Raw genomic sequence first — 13,789 nt, 5'->3', positions numbered from 1 at the left:
TTCTCTTTTTTTCTTTTCATCGTATCTCTCCTCTAAAATCTGTTTTGCTTTTGACCATGGCCTTCTTTATCTTCCATCCCTTTTATCATCTCATTGTCTCTCTTATCCCCTTCCCCTCCTACTTCCCTGCTGGGCAAGATAGATTTCTTTTAGAAATTGAGTGTGTATATATATTTTCCCTTTTTGAACCAATTTAGATGTGAGTGAGGTTCAAGTTTTGCCCAACCCCTAGCCCCACTTTCCCCTTCCACTGTAAAAGATCTTCCTTGTGTGCCTCTTTTATGTGAGATAATTTTCTCCATTTTTCCTCTCCTTTCCCACATCTCCCAGGGCATACCTCTTTCTCTTCTATCCATTTTTTATGTCATCCCAACATAATCCACTCATTTCTACAGCCTCTTTCTATGTAGAAACTAACTGCCCTAATAATGATAGAATTCTTAGAAGATACATATATCATATTCCTATCTAGAAAGGCAAACACTTTAGCCTTATTGAATCCCTTCTGATTTCTCTTTTATATTTACCTTTTTATGCTTCTCTTGAGTCTTGTATTTAAGTCAGATTTTCTATTTAGTTCTGGTCTTTTCATCAGGAATGCTTGGAAGTCTTTTATTTCACTAAATATTCATTTTTTTTCCTTTAAGGATTATTCTTACTTTTTCTGGGTAGGTTATTCTTGGTTATAATCCTAGCTCTTTTGCCTTCTAGCATATATTCCAAGCCCTCTTTTTCTTTAATATGGTAGCTACTAAATCCTGGGTGATCCTGACTGTGGCTCCATGATATATGAATGGTTTCTTTTTGCCTACTTGAAGTATTTTCTCTTTGACCTGGGACCTCTGGAATTTGTCTGTAATATTATTGGGAGTTTTCATTTTAGAGTCACTTTCAGGTGGTGATCATTGGATTCTTTCGATTTCTATTTTAACTTCAAATTCTAGGATATTGGGGCAGTTTTCTTTGATAATTTCTTGAAATATGATATCTAGGCCCTTTCTTTGATCAAAGATTTAAGGTAATCCAGTAATTCTTATCATTTCTCTTCAATATATTTTCTAGGTTGGTTTTTCTGATATGATAGTTCATATTTTCTTCTTTTTTCATTCTTTTAATTTTGTTTTATTGTTTCTTGGTTTCTCATGGAGTCATTTGCTTCCAATTGCCCAATTCTAGTTTTTAACAAATAATTTTCTTTGATAATCTTTTGTATCTCCTTTTTCCATTTGGCCAGTTCTGCTTTTCAAGGAGGTATTTTCATCAATGAATTTTTGTGTTTCTTATTTGGCCAGTTCTGTTTTTTAAGTTATTATTTTCTTCACTATTTTTTGTGCCTCTTTTACCAAGCTCTTGTCTTTTCCTAATTTTTTTCTTTTGCTTTCATTTCTTTGCCTAATTTTTCTTCTACCACCCTGATTCTGAAAATCATTTTTTAGCACTTCCAGGAATTCTTGTTGGGATTGTGTCCAATTCACTTTTTTCTCTTTGAGGTTTTGCTTGTAGCTATTTTGACTTCATTGTCTTCTGAGTTTATGTCTTAATCATCCTTGTCACCATAGAAGCTTATTATGGTATGGTTGTTTTTGTTGTCATTTGCTCATTTTTCCATGCTACTTTTTGATTTTGAACTTTATGTTAAAGATGGACTTTGTTCAGGATTAGGGGGTGAAAGTGGGGGTACTCTCTCAAGCTTCAGGCTTTTTCACACTGTTGTTTTCAGAGCTAGTTCAAGTTTTCAGTGGTTCCAAACTGGTGTGATCTGAGAAGTCTGGTTACTGCTCTTCTGGTCTGCACTTTGGTTCTTACCCAGGAAGGGTACCTGATCCCTTGGGACCAGGAGTGATACCGTCCCTCTGGATTTTCACCCTTTCTTGCCCAAAAGCGCTCCTCTCTACTCTAGAATTGTGACCCCAAAGTAGGTATAGTCAGTGTTGTTGCCAAACAATGTCTGGTCCTTCATGTAATGCTAACGGGGTTCTTCTGTAATCTCTTTCTGAACTGTTTCTGGGGCCCCTTGCTGTGTCTGCCTTGAGAGCTCCTGAAGCTGCTGTTGCTTCTGTCATCCCTCCAGGTCTACCACTGGTGTTTCATCCACATGGGCTCCAGGCCAGTCTCTATCCCTGTGTTGCAGATCTTTCTTTCTAACCTCCTAAGTTGTCTTGAGCTGGAAGAGTGTCTCACTCTGACCTTGCCATTCCATAATTCAATTTGAAGTGTTATTTTAAAGTTGTTTGGAGGCAAATATTGGGAGAGCTCAGTTGAGTGCTTCCTCTATTCCAACATCTTGGCTCTGCTCCCAAGAGGCTCCCAAAATTCTAAATTTATTTTATGTAAATAAAAAAGAGTCAATAAGAATTTAAGTGCTTACTTTACAAACTCAAATAAAAATGGGAGCCACTAAACTATACATAAGGATTCCTGCTGTGCAAATGGACTTAGACATACATTGACATTATCTATATTCTATTGCATTTTTATTTATTTTGTTGATTATCTCCCAATAATATTTTGATCTGGTTAGTACCAAGGAGAGCTACAGGGTTTTGAGTTTGACATCTCTGCTTAACGGGACAGGCACTGTGCCTTGTGGTGGGAAGATAAGTGGAAGGCAGAAATAGTTTCAGCCCTCAAGGAACTTACATTCTAATGTCCTTCAGACCTTCTGCCAAAGTAAACTGTTGCTATATTCCCAATGTGCAATCTTTCTTCAAAAATTGAGTTGATGGGCATGGAAAGAACTGAACAGAATATCCCATATTGACAGTTTTACTATAAATGAAACAAAAGTAGCAACTAAATGGGCAGATGACCAACATGTTCTCTTCAGAGGGGTGAATAAAGGAATTATTGGAGGTGGTTTTCTTTGGTTCCTAAAAACAAGAAAAGTCTTTTCTTAGGCCTGTTTACTTGGAGTTAGAGAGATCCATAGGGAAAATCACTTAAACTTTTCTCTGCTCCAGTTTCCTCTCTAAAATGCAGAATAATAATACCTATGAGAACTACCTTTCTGGATTGTTGTGGGCTCAAATGAGAATATTCACAAAGTGAGTTGTGAAGTGTAAAGTGCTAAGTAGTGTCAGCTAATCATTGTAATCATCCTGTCTTAATAGTCCTCATGGGAAACATAAGCAAACAAACCACCAAGAAGATAATTGCAATTTGCATGTCAACATCTACTGTGGTAAGATCCTATCCTCTCTGTCTTTAATATTCAGTCTTTATCTACTGGATCCCACCCTGATGGCTTCAAACATGCTCAGATCTCTGCCTTAAAAAAATCTTCCCATGATCCTGTAATCCCCCTCAAACTGTTGCTGTATATCTCTCCTCTCGTTCACTACCAAACTCCTAGAAAAAGCTGTTTCTACTCCTTGCTTCAGCTTTTTACAAAAAGCCTTTTCCAATTTATCCTGTATGTATCTTATTTGCACATAGTTGTTTGCCTATGGTCTCCCCCATTAGACTGCGAGCTCCTTGTGAGCAGGGATGGTTTTTTTCTTCCTTTCTTTGCGTTTAAGCTCTTAGCATGGTGCTCGACACATAGTAGGTGCTTAACTGGATGACAATACTTCCTCACATTTGACACCCTTCTCACTCCCTTGTAGTCTGACTTTCATCCCACCACTTATCTGAAATGGCTCCATCCATGGATCTCTTAATTGCTAAACCCAAAGGCCTTTTCTCACTCTTCATTCTTTTCGTAAAAACTAAATTGTAGCCTTGCTTTTGCATGGATATATACCACAAGGCTCTGGCCTTCCCCTCTCTCTTTATTCTCGGTTGTTCTATGGACTCATCAGCTCCCATGTATATAGATTTCATCTTTATGCAGATTACTCCCCAGATCTACATATCCAGCCATCATCTTTCTCTTAAGACCAGGAACTAGATCACTAACTCCCTGTTAAATGTTCTCTAGGGGATCCCTCAGGTAATTCAAATTTAACATGACCAAAATGCAATCCATTATCTCTCTCCCCCTGAAACCCATCCATCTTATCTATCATTCTATCAAGGGCCCAACCATCCTTGCTGTTGCTCAGGTTTGCAACCACAGAGTTCTTCGCCTTTCTCCCTCCTTCTCCTTTTCCCATATCCAATCCATGGCCAGGTCCTGTTCATCTTCTTTCCCCTTCTCCACACTCACATCACTCCCAGGCTTATCATCCTCATCCTGCTTTCAGCATCTCTGTCCTGAGCTCCTTCTATAACCCCTTCTATAAAGTAGCCTTCTATAATTGGTCTTCCTGTCTCTAGTTTTTCCCTCTTTGGAATCCATCCTACACATAGGTGCCAAAAGGACATTTTTATAGTGCAAGGCTGACCATATGACTTCCCTACTCTAGAAGCATAGTGGATTCTTGTTGCCTCTAGGATAAAATACACTCTTCTGGCATTTAAAATTTTCCACAGGCTGGTTCTAACCTATCTTTCTAAATTGATTTCACATTGCTGCCCCTGACAAACTTTTAATTTCAACTCAAGCAGCCTATCCACCACTCCATGTATGCCTTTGTATCAGCAAGGCAGTAATCGCAACATCAGTGATGATTGTGAATATGCCTGTGTAGGTCTGTATTGCAAAATATAAGAGACTCTCCATATAGAAGGTAGAAGAAGTAAAACATTTATTCAGACACCAGAGGACCAGATCCCAAAAGCAGTAAGTCCAATCCATCCAAGCAGCGACCAAATCCCAAAACCAGTAAGCCCACTTCATCATAGCAGCAAGGAATTTAAGACACAATATCACACCATGGAGCCTCACCATCCCATTAGCCTTCCTCCCTTGCTGGGGCCTTTCCGCAAACACTCTCTAATCCTAGCTCCCTCCTTGTCTGTGTCCTTCTCCTCTCACAGTTCTAACTTGCTCTGAGCATTTCTTGCTCCACTCTTCTAGTTCCACATTCAGCAAGCTCCTCCTACCACATGTGACTTAGGCTTCCTGTGATATAAGCAGGGTCTCACATGGGTCTATTAATGGGTGGGAAAGATCTTCAAAATTATATTACCATTGCTGCATTGTACTTTTGCATCCATGTCTTTGGACTATCTCCCCCCCCAAAAAAAATTAGATTAGATTTAGATAAATTTAGATAAATCTCTCTCTCTCTCTCTCTCTCTCTCTCTCTCTCTCTCTCTCTCTCTCTCTCTCTCTCTCTTCAGTTTCATCTTTTGGAATCCTTAGCTTCTTCAAGGCACAGTTTAGGTATTCCTACCAGAGTCCTTTCCTATTCCTCCCATGTATTAAAACTCTATTCCCCTTCCTTCCTTCCTTCCTTCCTTCCTTCCTTCCTTCCTTCCTTCCTTCCTTCCTTCCTTCCTTCCTTCTTTCTTTCTTCCTTCCCATTGATACCTGTAATTTTATCAATGAATTTACTTGGTTTTACTTATCTGTGCTATTGTCCATCAAGGTAATGTCAGCACTTTAAGGGCAGAGGCCTGTTATGTGTCATAAGTGAACTGGAACCCAGGTCTTTCTTACTCCAAGGCCAGCTTTCCATCGACTACTCCATGTGGGGGTGGGGGTGGCAGGGAGGAGTGGGGTTTGGCTTTGGAACAGGACTTTAGAGAATGTATATTTGTACACAAATTTACCTTCACCAATGACATTCAACAAAGCCATAGAAGATGTCCTATATAAGCCCTGACACTACTCTCCCTTCCCACCTTCATATTAGTTGCTAACAAGGTCTCCAGGTTTTCAAATGGCATTAGTCATAAGTGCACTGAGCATTAGAACACTACAAAGATCCTTTAGTGAAGTCTACAGTAATGAGAAAGAGATTGGTCTAATACAGGTAATGAGCATTTGGTATATCTCATCAACTTACCAGCTGCCTGCTTTCAACCTCAGGGCCTGGTGGCATATTAAAACAGTATTTGTGAAGATGGCCAAAATAATATATTATCCTTATACATGTTTTTGTTGACAACCAGTTGTTAACCTAACCCAAAATAAAAACCTTTTTTGATAAGTTTAAATCATGACAACAGCTGGGGGAACTCATAGGCATAGTGGAAAATGTTGAATTAGGAGGCAAAGAATCTTGTTTGCTAAATCACAACTTCCTAGTAATTCAGATTCCTCATTTGTAAATGGAAAACGTTAGCCTAGATCGGTGGTGCCAAACATCAATAGAAACAGGGGCCGCTGACTTCTACATAAGGATCCCTGTGGACTGAATATAGACTTAGTTTTAAAATATAATGTTATCTGTGTTCTATTATATTGTTATTTATTTTGTTAAGTATTTCCCAATTACATTTTAATCTGGTTCCAGTGCACTCGGGGCATGTTGCCAGTGTATGTCTGACACCTCTGGCTTAGATGATCTTTAAGGTCTTTTTCAACTTAAATTTGTTTCCTATAAGCTTATTATTCTAATTCTTTTCTATCTTTGAGGCAAATAAATTTTTGGAGGAGCCAAAGGTCTAATAATCATAATAGGAAGTAAGACAGGCAACAAACATTTATTAAATGCCTACTACATGCCAGGCACTGTGTTAAGTGCTTTACAAATATTTAATTTAATAATGATAGACTTCTAGCTGATTTCTTCCTCCCTCCCCCCTCCCTCTCTCCCTCCTTCCCTTCCTTCCTTCCTTTCTTCCCTCTTCCTTCCTTTCCATCCATACCTGTAATTTCATCAATGTAAGGAGCTCTAGGTGAAGATGGATCAAGCACCTTCTCTTCAGCTTTGAACCAGAGAATGGCAGAGAATGCAATCTAAAGGAGAGTACTCATTAATCAAGGAATGGATAAACAAATCTTGGTATATAAGTGTAATGGAATGCCATTGTAAGAAACTACAAAAAAAAAAAGGATAGTTTCAGAGAAATTTGGGAAAACTATGAATTGATGCAGAGTAAAGTAAGCAAAACCTGAAGAGCAATTTACATAATAATAACATTGTAAAGACAAACAGCTTTGAAAGACCTAAGAACTCTAATCAATGCCTTGACCAACCATGAATTCAGAGGACTGATGATAGTGCATGTTCCTTCCCTCTATTTTGACAGATGTTCCTACAAGACACAAGATCACTTGACTATGCATATTCATTACAAGGGTTAAGTTTTTCTTTTCCTTCTCTTTAATTTCTTTTTCTCTAGGGGATGGGGGTGGAAGAAGAGAAAAAATACTTGTTAATTGGAAAAAAAAAACCTTCAGTATTTGCACTGATAATATAACTATCATCAGACGTGTATATATATTTCATACAGAATTCTATTTTTGTAGTTATTATTTGATATCTCACCTAGGTTTCTAGTTTCATTATTATCTCTGCTAATCTGTTCTTGTTTATTGTTTCGTATATGTGTGTGTATGTGTGTTTAGCAAAGAAAAAAATAGGTTAATCTTTAAAAAAGGTTAGGATGAATCTTAAAAAAAAACGTAGTGTATCATTTTTTCCTCCTAGAGCAATCCCCTATTTTGTACCTATCATACAGAATTTGCCAAGTGTGCAGCATTTTTCATTAATGACCTTCAAGGGTTAGATCACTTCTTTAGTTATAATGGATGGTGCTGACTCCAAAACAACAACACAAAAAGGAAGAAAATTATTGCAATGTAGCATCCCTGTTCCCTTAGAAAATCAAGAATATAAGTATTTGTCAAATAAAAGTGAAAATGGTGTCACCTGGGAAGGGACATAATTTTTATCCTTCTCAGAAGGTTAAAATAAAACTTTTCAGCCTGATAAAAAGGGCTAGGGAGGAGGAATAATAAAGGATCGTTTAATATGAAGTTCAAGTCAATAACAATTAACATTTCCTAGCCTCCGTTTTCCTGTTAATGAGCAAAGACGTGTACTAATTAGAGAAGTCTCAAGTGTCTGGGTTTCTGGGTAGTACCAGATGGTGCTAGAGAAGAACTATACATAGTACCAGTGAAAAGTCTCTGTTCTTCTCAGCTACCTTTGCTCTTTGTTTATCTTGGTCTGGAATGCAATACCATAGCAGCTGCCACATCCTTCATTTTGATCCCTTTTCCTCCTGTATTATCACAAGTGGGTATTTGTATCAACCTAATGATCTTGTCATTTGCAGGGAGGAAAAGACCTTGTCTTTTTTCTCTGGGGAGCTCATATTTGCTGCTTTTTTTTCTTTTACATTTTTATTATCTCATGGATTTGACCTTATGTTCTTTTCCATACCATAGCTGTATTTTTCCCCTAGCATTTATTCCATAAATAGCCCTGACTATCTCTCTGTTTTCTTTCACAGGATCTCAAAATTTAGTATATTGAATTCTTCTGTCCGTTCAGTTTTCAGCACCAATATATTTCTGTTCCTTTACTTTTTCAAGTTGTTTTTTTTTTCTTCACAGATTGTCTGAAAACATATGTTTTCTTTTTGGTTTGTCCTCCAAGTATTTTCTCCCTATGCTGTTAACTCTGGTAACTAATCCTGAGAAAGCTTTGATTTCACTTGAGAATTTTTCAATAAAGTTAAATGTTGATATTATTTGAGGGAGATATGTTATAATTATGACAGCTAATTTGCATGTAATTTCTTCACTCTGAAAGACTTTTTCATGTTGTTTTTATCATTTGCAGTTAGTCTTTTGACTCTTAAATTTTTTTTGTTTTTAAAAAAATTCTAAAAAAGCACATTTGTTTTGGAATATACTGTCTTTCCCCTTTGTAATAAAACGTTGTCTGGATTTGGTAATTTTCAGTGTTCATTTAGTGAAACAGGGGAAAAAAACCAATGGTGGAAGTAACAGCAACAGAAAGGATTTAGGCTTCTTTGATAAATAAACTCCTTTTGTATAGAATTGTGTAAGAGTATTTTATTATTGTTGTCAGACCAAGATGTCAAAAGTGATTGATGACTACAATATCTTACATATTTCTCTTCCATACAAATGATGCCCTATCAACACCAAGGTAGGACCTTAGAGATCATAAAGTCTAACCCCCTTATACGAATGACAATTAAGACTCAGAAGAGGTAAAAATGACTTTCCTATAGTAAAAATGACTCTCCTACTTTCGTGTATATCTGGTGAATAGTTGAGGCAAGACTAGAGCCTAGATCTGATTTCTGGTCCTTATCATGCCCATTTAAGGCCATTTATAAAAATGCATTATCACTATCTTCATTGAGCACTGTACCTAAGGAGCTATGGATATAAAGAAAAAAAATCAAACAATTCCTGCTCCTAAAGAGTTTACATTCTATTGGAATAACAATAACCTGTATATAAAAAGTAAATACAAGATAATTTGAATAGTAAGAGAATACCAGCAAGTGGAGGGATCAGATCAATTCTTCTAGAAGAAATTTTAAATTTTAAAATTGCTTTTTCCCCCAGGCTTATTATTATTCAGGCCATTCACTAGGATATATTTATATTATTTTATATGTTATTTATATCATTACTATATTTCATTTATTATTTATATATTATTACATTTTGTAAGACCATAAAGTACCCTAAGTCCAACTGCTATTTAAGACTAGTTTGTTGTTTTGTTATGTTTTGTAGGGGGTTAGATTTGGGGGGCTGAAGTCAGGATAAAAGAAACTGATTTGGACAAAACCATAAAGAACTTCCAAGTAATAAGACAAAATCAGTTAATATCACTTGGCCTTACTTACTAATCCAAATAACTGTTATTCTGGAAGATTATAAGTATTAGGACAACTACCAGGTAGGGTAAATACCAAAAAGTGAAGAGAAGCTTAAATATCCAACAAGGAAGTAGGAACTGAACTGAGGCTTGAAAAAAGACAAATATTCTTAGAGGGAGAGATGTGAGGTATCAAAACAACAACCCTACTAACAGCAAGAAAACCCTATCAAGAAAAGATGGCCATCCACTCTTTTAGTCTTCAGAACACAAAGTGACAAAGAAAATTCTCTTTTTCCTTAAAATTTCTTCTTAAAGAGGACAGGACCATAGGAACATAGATTGAGAGCTGGAAGGTACCTCAAAGGTCATTGAGTCCAAGCCCCCTTATTTTATAGATGAGGAAAGTGAGGCCCAGAAAGATTACGATTTACCCAAGATCACACAGTTAGTAAATGACAGAGCTGAGATCATTGCTCTTCCTTAGGGAATAATCGGGAAACAAAAGGAATTGACATCCTGAGAGTACTGTTATCTTAGGACTCCTCTCTCTCTGTACTTTATTTAGTTTTGGAATAAGTGCATTTACTGGTATTGTAAGTTTCTTTCAAAAATAGAGAGAGTCTTAGTAGGCCTGCCTCTACACACATTCATAGTAGTAAATAACTCTCCAGTGGTATTTTCTCTCCTTCCTACTTGTCGTGTTTGTCTTTCGTTCTCAAAGAGGAACGTGACATCAGGGAAATGATGACATGACTTGCAGTTGACTTTGATTTGAGTGAGGAAAGGTCTGTTCAAGGTCACCAGCCTCACTTTCTCCTCCTTCTTCCTACTATGTACATTCTCTCTCTCTTTTCCCTTAATTTGAAAAGGAATTATGCTATTTTCCCTTCCTTTTATTATGTCCCCCCAGGTAAACTCTTTTAATTTGCCAGCAGCAATCTCTCTGAAACCTTGAATAGGACCAGTGAAGAAAGAGTTAACTTCACCTGTTATCTATTGAGAGTAAAAAGATGAGGTTTAACACTTTTTTAACTGCACCCTTGAAGAATGGGAGTGATTATGACTGGGACAGGCTGTTCCTAGGAGTGTTCACCTGTGTCATCACAGCCACCTAGGGGCATTTTACTAAAGTGATTGCCTGCTTCCTTGCTTTATTTCAGCAGTAAAGCATCTCTTAAGGGTCGAGGAATGTGTGAGTAAATAGGATCTCTCAATTTCCTAATAGTTTGTGGATGGTTGTGGTACTGCTTCTAAAATGACTACGACTGGAAGAATAATCTGGAAAATTTGCTTTAGGAGAGTGGGAGGCTCGGCTGAATGTAACTCTCCTTTGCACAAACCAATCTGGTCTTGTTGTTGTCTTCATCATTATTATCATTATTATCTTTCTGCTCTATCATTTTTGCCAGTAAATGCCTTCTTCTAGTTTGATATTTAAACTTCTCCTCATTTTTCATTTACCCTGCCTGATAGTTATCCTTACACTTAACATCTTCATGGGTAACAATTCTTGGGATTTTAATAAGCGAGGCTGATTATATTTCTGGGATCATGTTAACTGAGTTCTTCTTGATTTTGTTACTTGGGGTTCTTTGTATTCATGTCCAAAACACTTTCTTTTATACTGAGTCCATCCCCCACTTCATCACCCCAAAACAAACAACTAGTTTTAAAATAGTAGTTTAATTTAGAGAACTTTCTGTTCTTACAATATGTCTTTTTATTCAAGCGAGTGGCCTGAATAATAACCTCGGGTGGAAAAGTAATTTTAAAATTTCAATTATAAGTGAAAAGCAGAGAGCTACAACTTTAATTAAAGAAAAAAGCTGTAATTGTCCAGACTGGAGTTAATATTGATTTTTGTCACTCATATGATAAAATTTTCCCTTTAATTTCAGAAGTCTGGGTCTGAAGAATGTGACATCGCATTTTGTACATTTGAGTTGTCATTGGCAAAAGTTCAGGCCACACAATTTAATGCACAGCTGTATTGCTAGAATATTTTTCTTTGACAATATTGTTGCTTTAATCCATGTATGCATTTTTATTAAATTTCATTGTTTTTCAGTTAACAAGAATTCATTTCCTTTTCCTCTTACTTCATCTTCTACTGGAGAAAAAAAGAACCCCAAATCCTTGTATCAAAAATTCATCGTCAGGCAAAAAAAAAATTCCCACTGGCCATTTTCAGAAATCTAATGAATCCTTTTGCATATTTGGTCCATCACTGCTTTGTTAGGAGGTGAATCTCATCCTTTGCCATTGGTTCCCTGGAATCAGGGATGTTTAGTGGATCGTTTAGAGTTCTTAAGTCTTTTACAGTTACTCCTTTTTACCATGTCGTTGTTATTGTATAAATATTTTCCTGATTCTGCTCTCACTCTCCATCAATTCATGCAAGTTTTACCAGGTTTATTTCAAACCATTTCATCACTTCTTATGGTACATATAGTACAATAGTATTCTATTACATCCATATACCATACTCTGTTGAGCCATTCCTCAACTAATGAATACCACCTTAGTATCCATTCTTTGTTACTATAAAATGATAATAATTGCTAGGCAGTGTGGTAAGCACTTTACAGTTATCATTTCATCTGATCCTAACAATAGCCCTTCAAAGTGGGTGTTCTTATTATCCCCATTTTGTGGATAAGGAAACTGAGGCAGAAAGAGGTTAAATGACTTACCCAGGATCACACAAATATTCAGCATCTAAGGCTGGATTTGAAGTCAGTTCTTCATGAATCCCTGGCCAGCACTTCATCAACTGTGCAACATTGATGCCTCCCAAAAGAGCAGCTATACGTGTTTTTATATATCTGGGTCCTTTTTCCTCTTCCTTTGATCTCTTCTGAATATAAACCCAGTAGAAGTATTGCTGGGTCAAAGGGTATACACAGTTTAATGACTTTTTGGGCATAGTCCCAAATTGTTTTCCAGAATGGATGGACTGCAGTTTCACCAACATGCATGTTAATACATATCAACAATTAATTTATGGATGCAATGTGTAGCCAATGTCGAGGAAATAGCCACAGTCTAAGATTCACAAGTACCATGTTCAAGACCTGGCTCTGACACTTAACGAACTCTGTTACCCTGGACTAGTCATTTAATTGTTCAGCTCCAGTCGGGAAAAATTGCCTCTCAGATCCCTCCCAACTCTTAGTTTCTGTGCCCTATGATACTTGGTTTTCTCATCTATAAAATGAGTCGTTATGAAGAAAGCATTTTGTAAGCTGTGTACGTTGATGGGAACTGCTATGTGTTATTCTTCCATTTGGGGGAATCCAAAAAGTTGGTATGCTGTCTCTTAAGTATTTTGTCTATTCAAATACACACACACACACACACACACATTATCAACTTTAGTAAAGGCTAGTTGTATGTTTTAAAAATTACTCTCTATCTCATCCCATTATCTGATGATTACTTTCCCTCTCTGTCTAGGTTGAAGAAATTGTTGATGTTGGGTCGTTTGCTCCAGAAGATATTCATATTCCCAAGATTTATGTTCATCGCCTTATAAAAGGAAAAAAGTATGAAAAAAGAATTGAGGTAATTAACTCGACGTGTTTGTCTTGCCCAAGTATTTACAGGGTATTGAGAGAGGGAGGTGGTCAGTATACCTTGTGTTGGGGGACTTGGGTTCCATACTCCTGTCCCATGGAGTTTGTTGACGCTCCTTAGGTCTAAGAATTAGGATTCTCCACATGTCTTAGAGCTATCTTATCACGGTTCTCCACATGTCTTAGAGCTGTCTCATCACATCAGAAACTTTAGTATACCTCTAGAATAAAGATTCTCAAAAAACATATGTGTGTTGTGGGGAGGACCTCTTTGACAGGCTGGTGAAGACTATGGAGGGTCTCTTCTCAGAATAATATTTTGAAAATAATAACACAAAATATGTAGGATTACAAAGGAAGACAGTCATATTGAAATACAGTTATCAAAAATATGTTTTTAAAACCCTATTTTTAAATATATTTTAAAAAATATTTTTAAGATGTCAAGTTAAGGGCTCCTTCATAAGAGAGAGCAGTTCTGAAATAAGAATTCATTGATCTTATGGCATTTTTTATGGATTTGTGAAGATAGTTACCCCAAAACAAGTTGCATTGATACAATGCTCATGAAATATTCTACATACAACAGCCTTGTAAAGTAGACAAGCCATTGTGAAATCCCCAGTC

General features: G+C 36.8%; 1 protein-coding gene across 1 annotated transcript in view; it reads left to right on the top strand.

Moving 5' to 3' along the window:
* OXCT1 (3-oxoacid CoA-transferase 1) overlaps positions 1–13,789 on the top strand; it is a 192,127-nt gene that overhangs the window by 70,869 nt on the left and 107,469 nt on the right. Inside the window, exon 8 of the mRNA XM_036740818.1 lies at positions 13,044–13,151. Within this exon, the coding sequence (XP_036596713.1) occupies positions 13,044–13,151 (108 nt within the window). The remainder of the gene's footprint in view (positions 1–13,043; positions 13,152–13,789) is intronic.

The sequence above is a fragment of the Trichosurus vulpecula genome, chromosome 1 (genome assembly GCF_011100635.1).
Source record: "Trichosurus vulpecula isolate mTriVul1 chromosome 1, mTriVul1.pri, whole genome shotgun sequence".
Classification (NCBI taxonomy): Eukaryota; Metazoa; Chordata; class Mammalia; order Diprotodontia; family Phalangeridae; genus Trichosurus; species Trichosurus vulpecula.
This window is presented reverse-complemented; position numbering and strand designations above follow the sequence as displayed.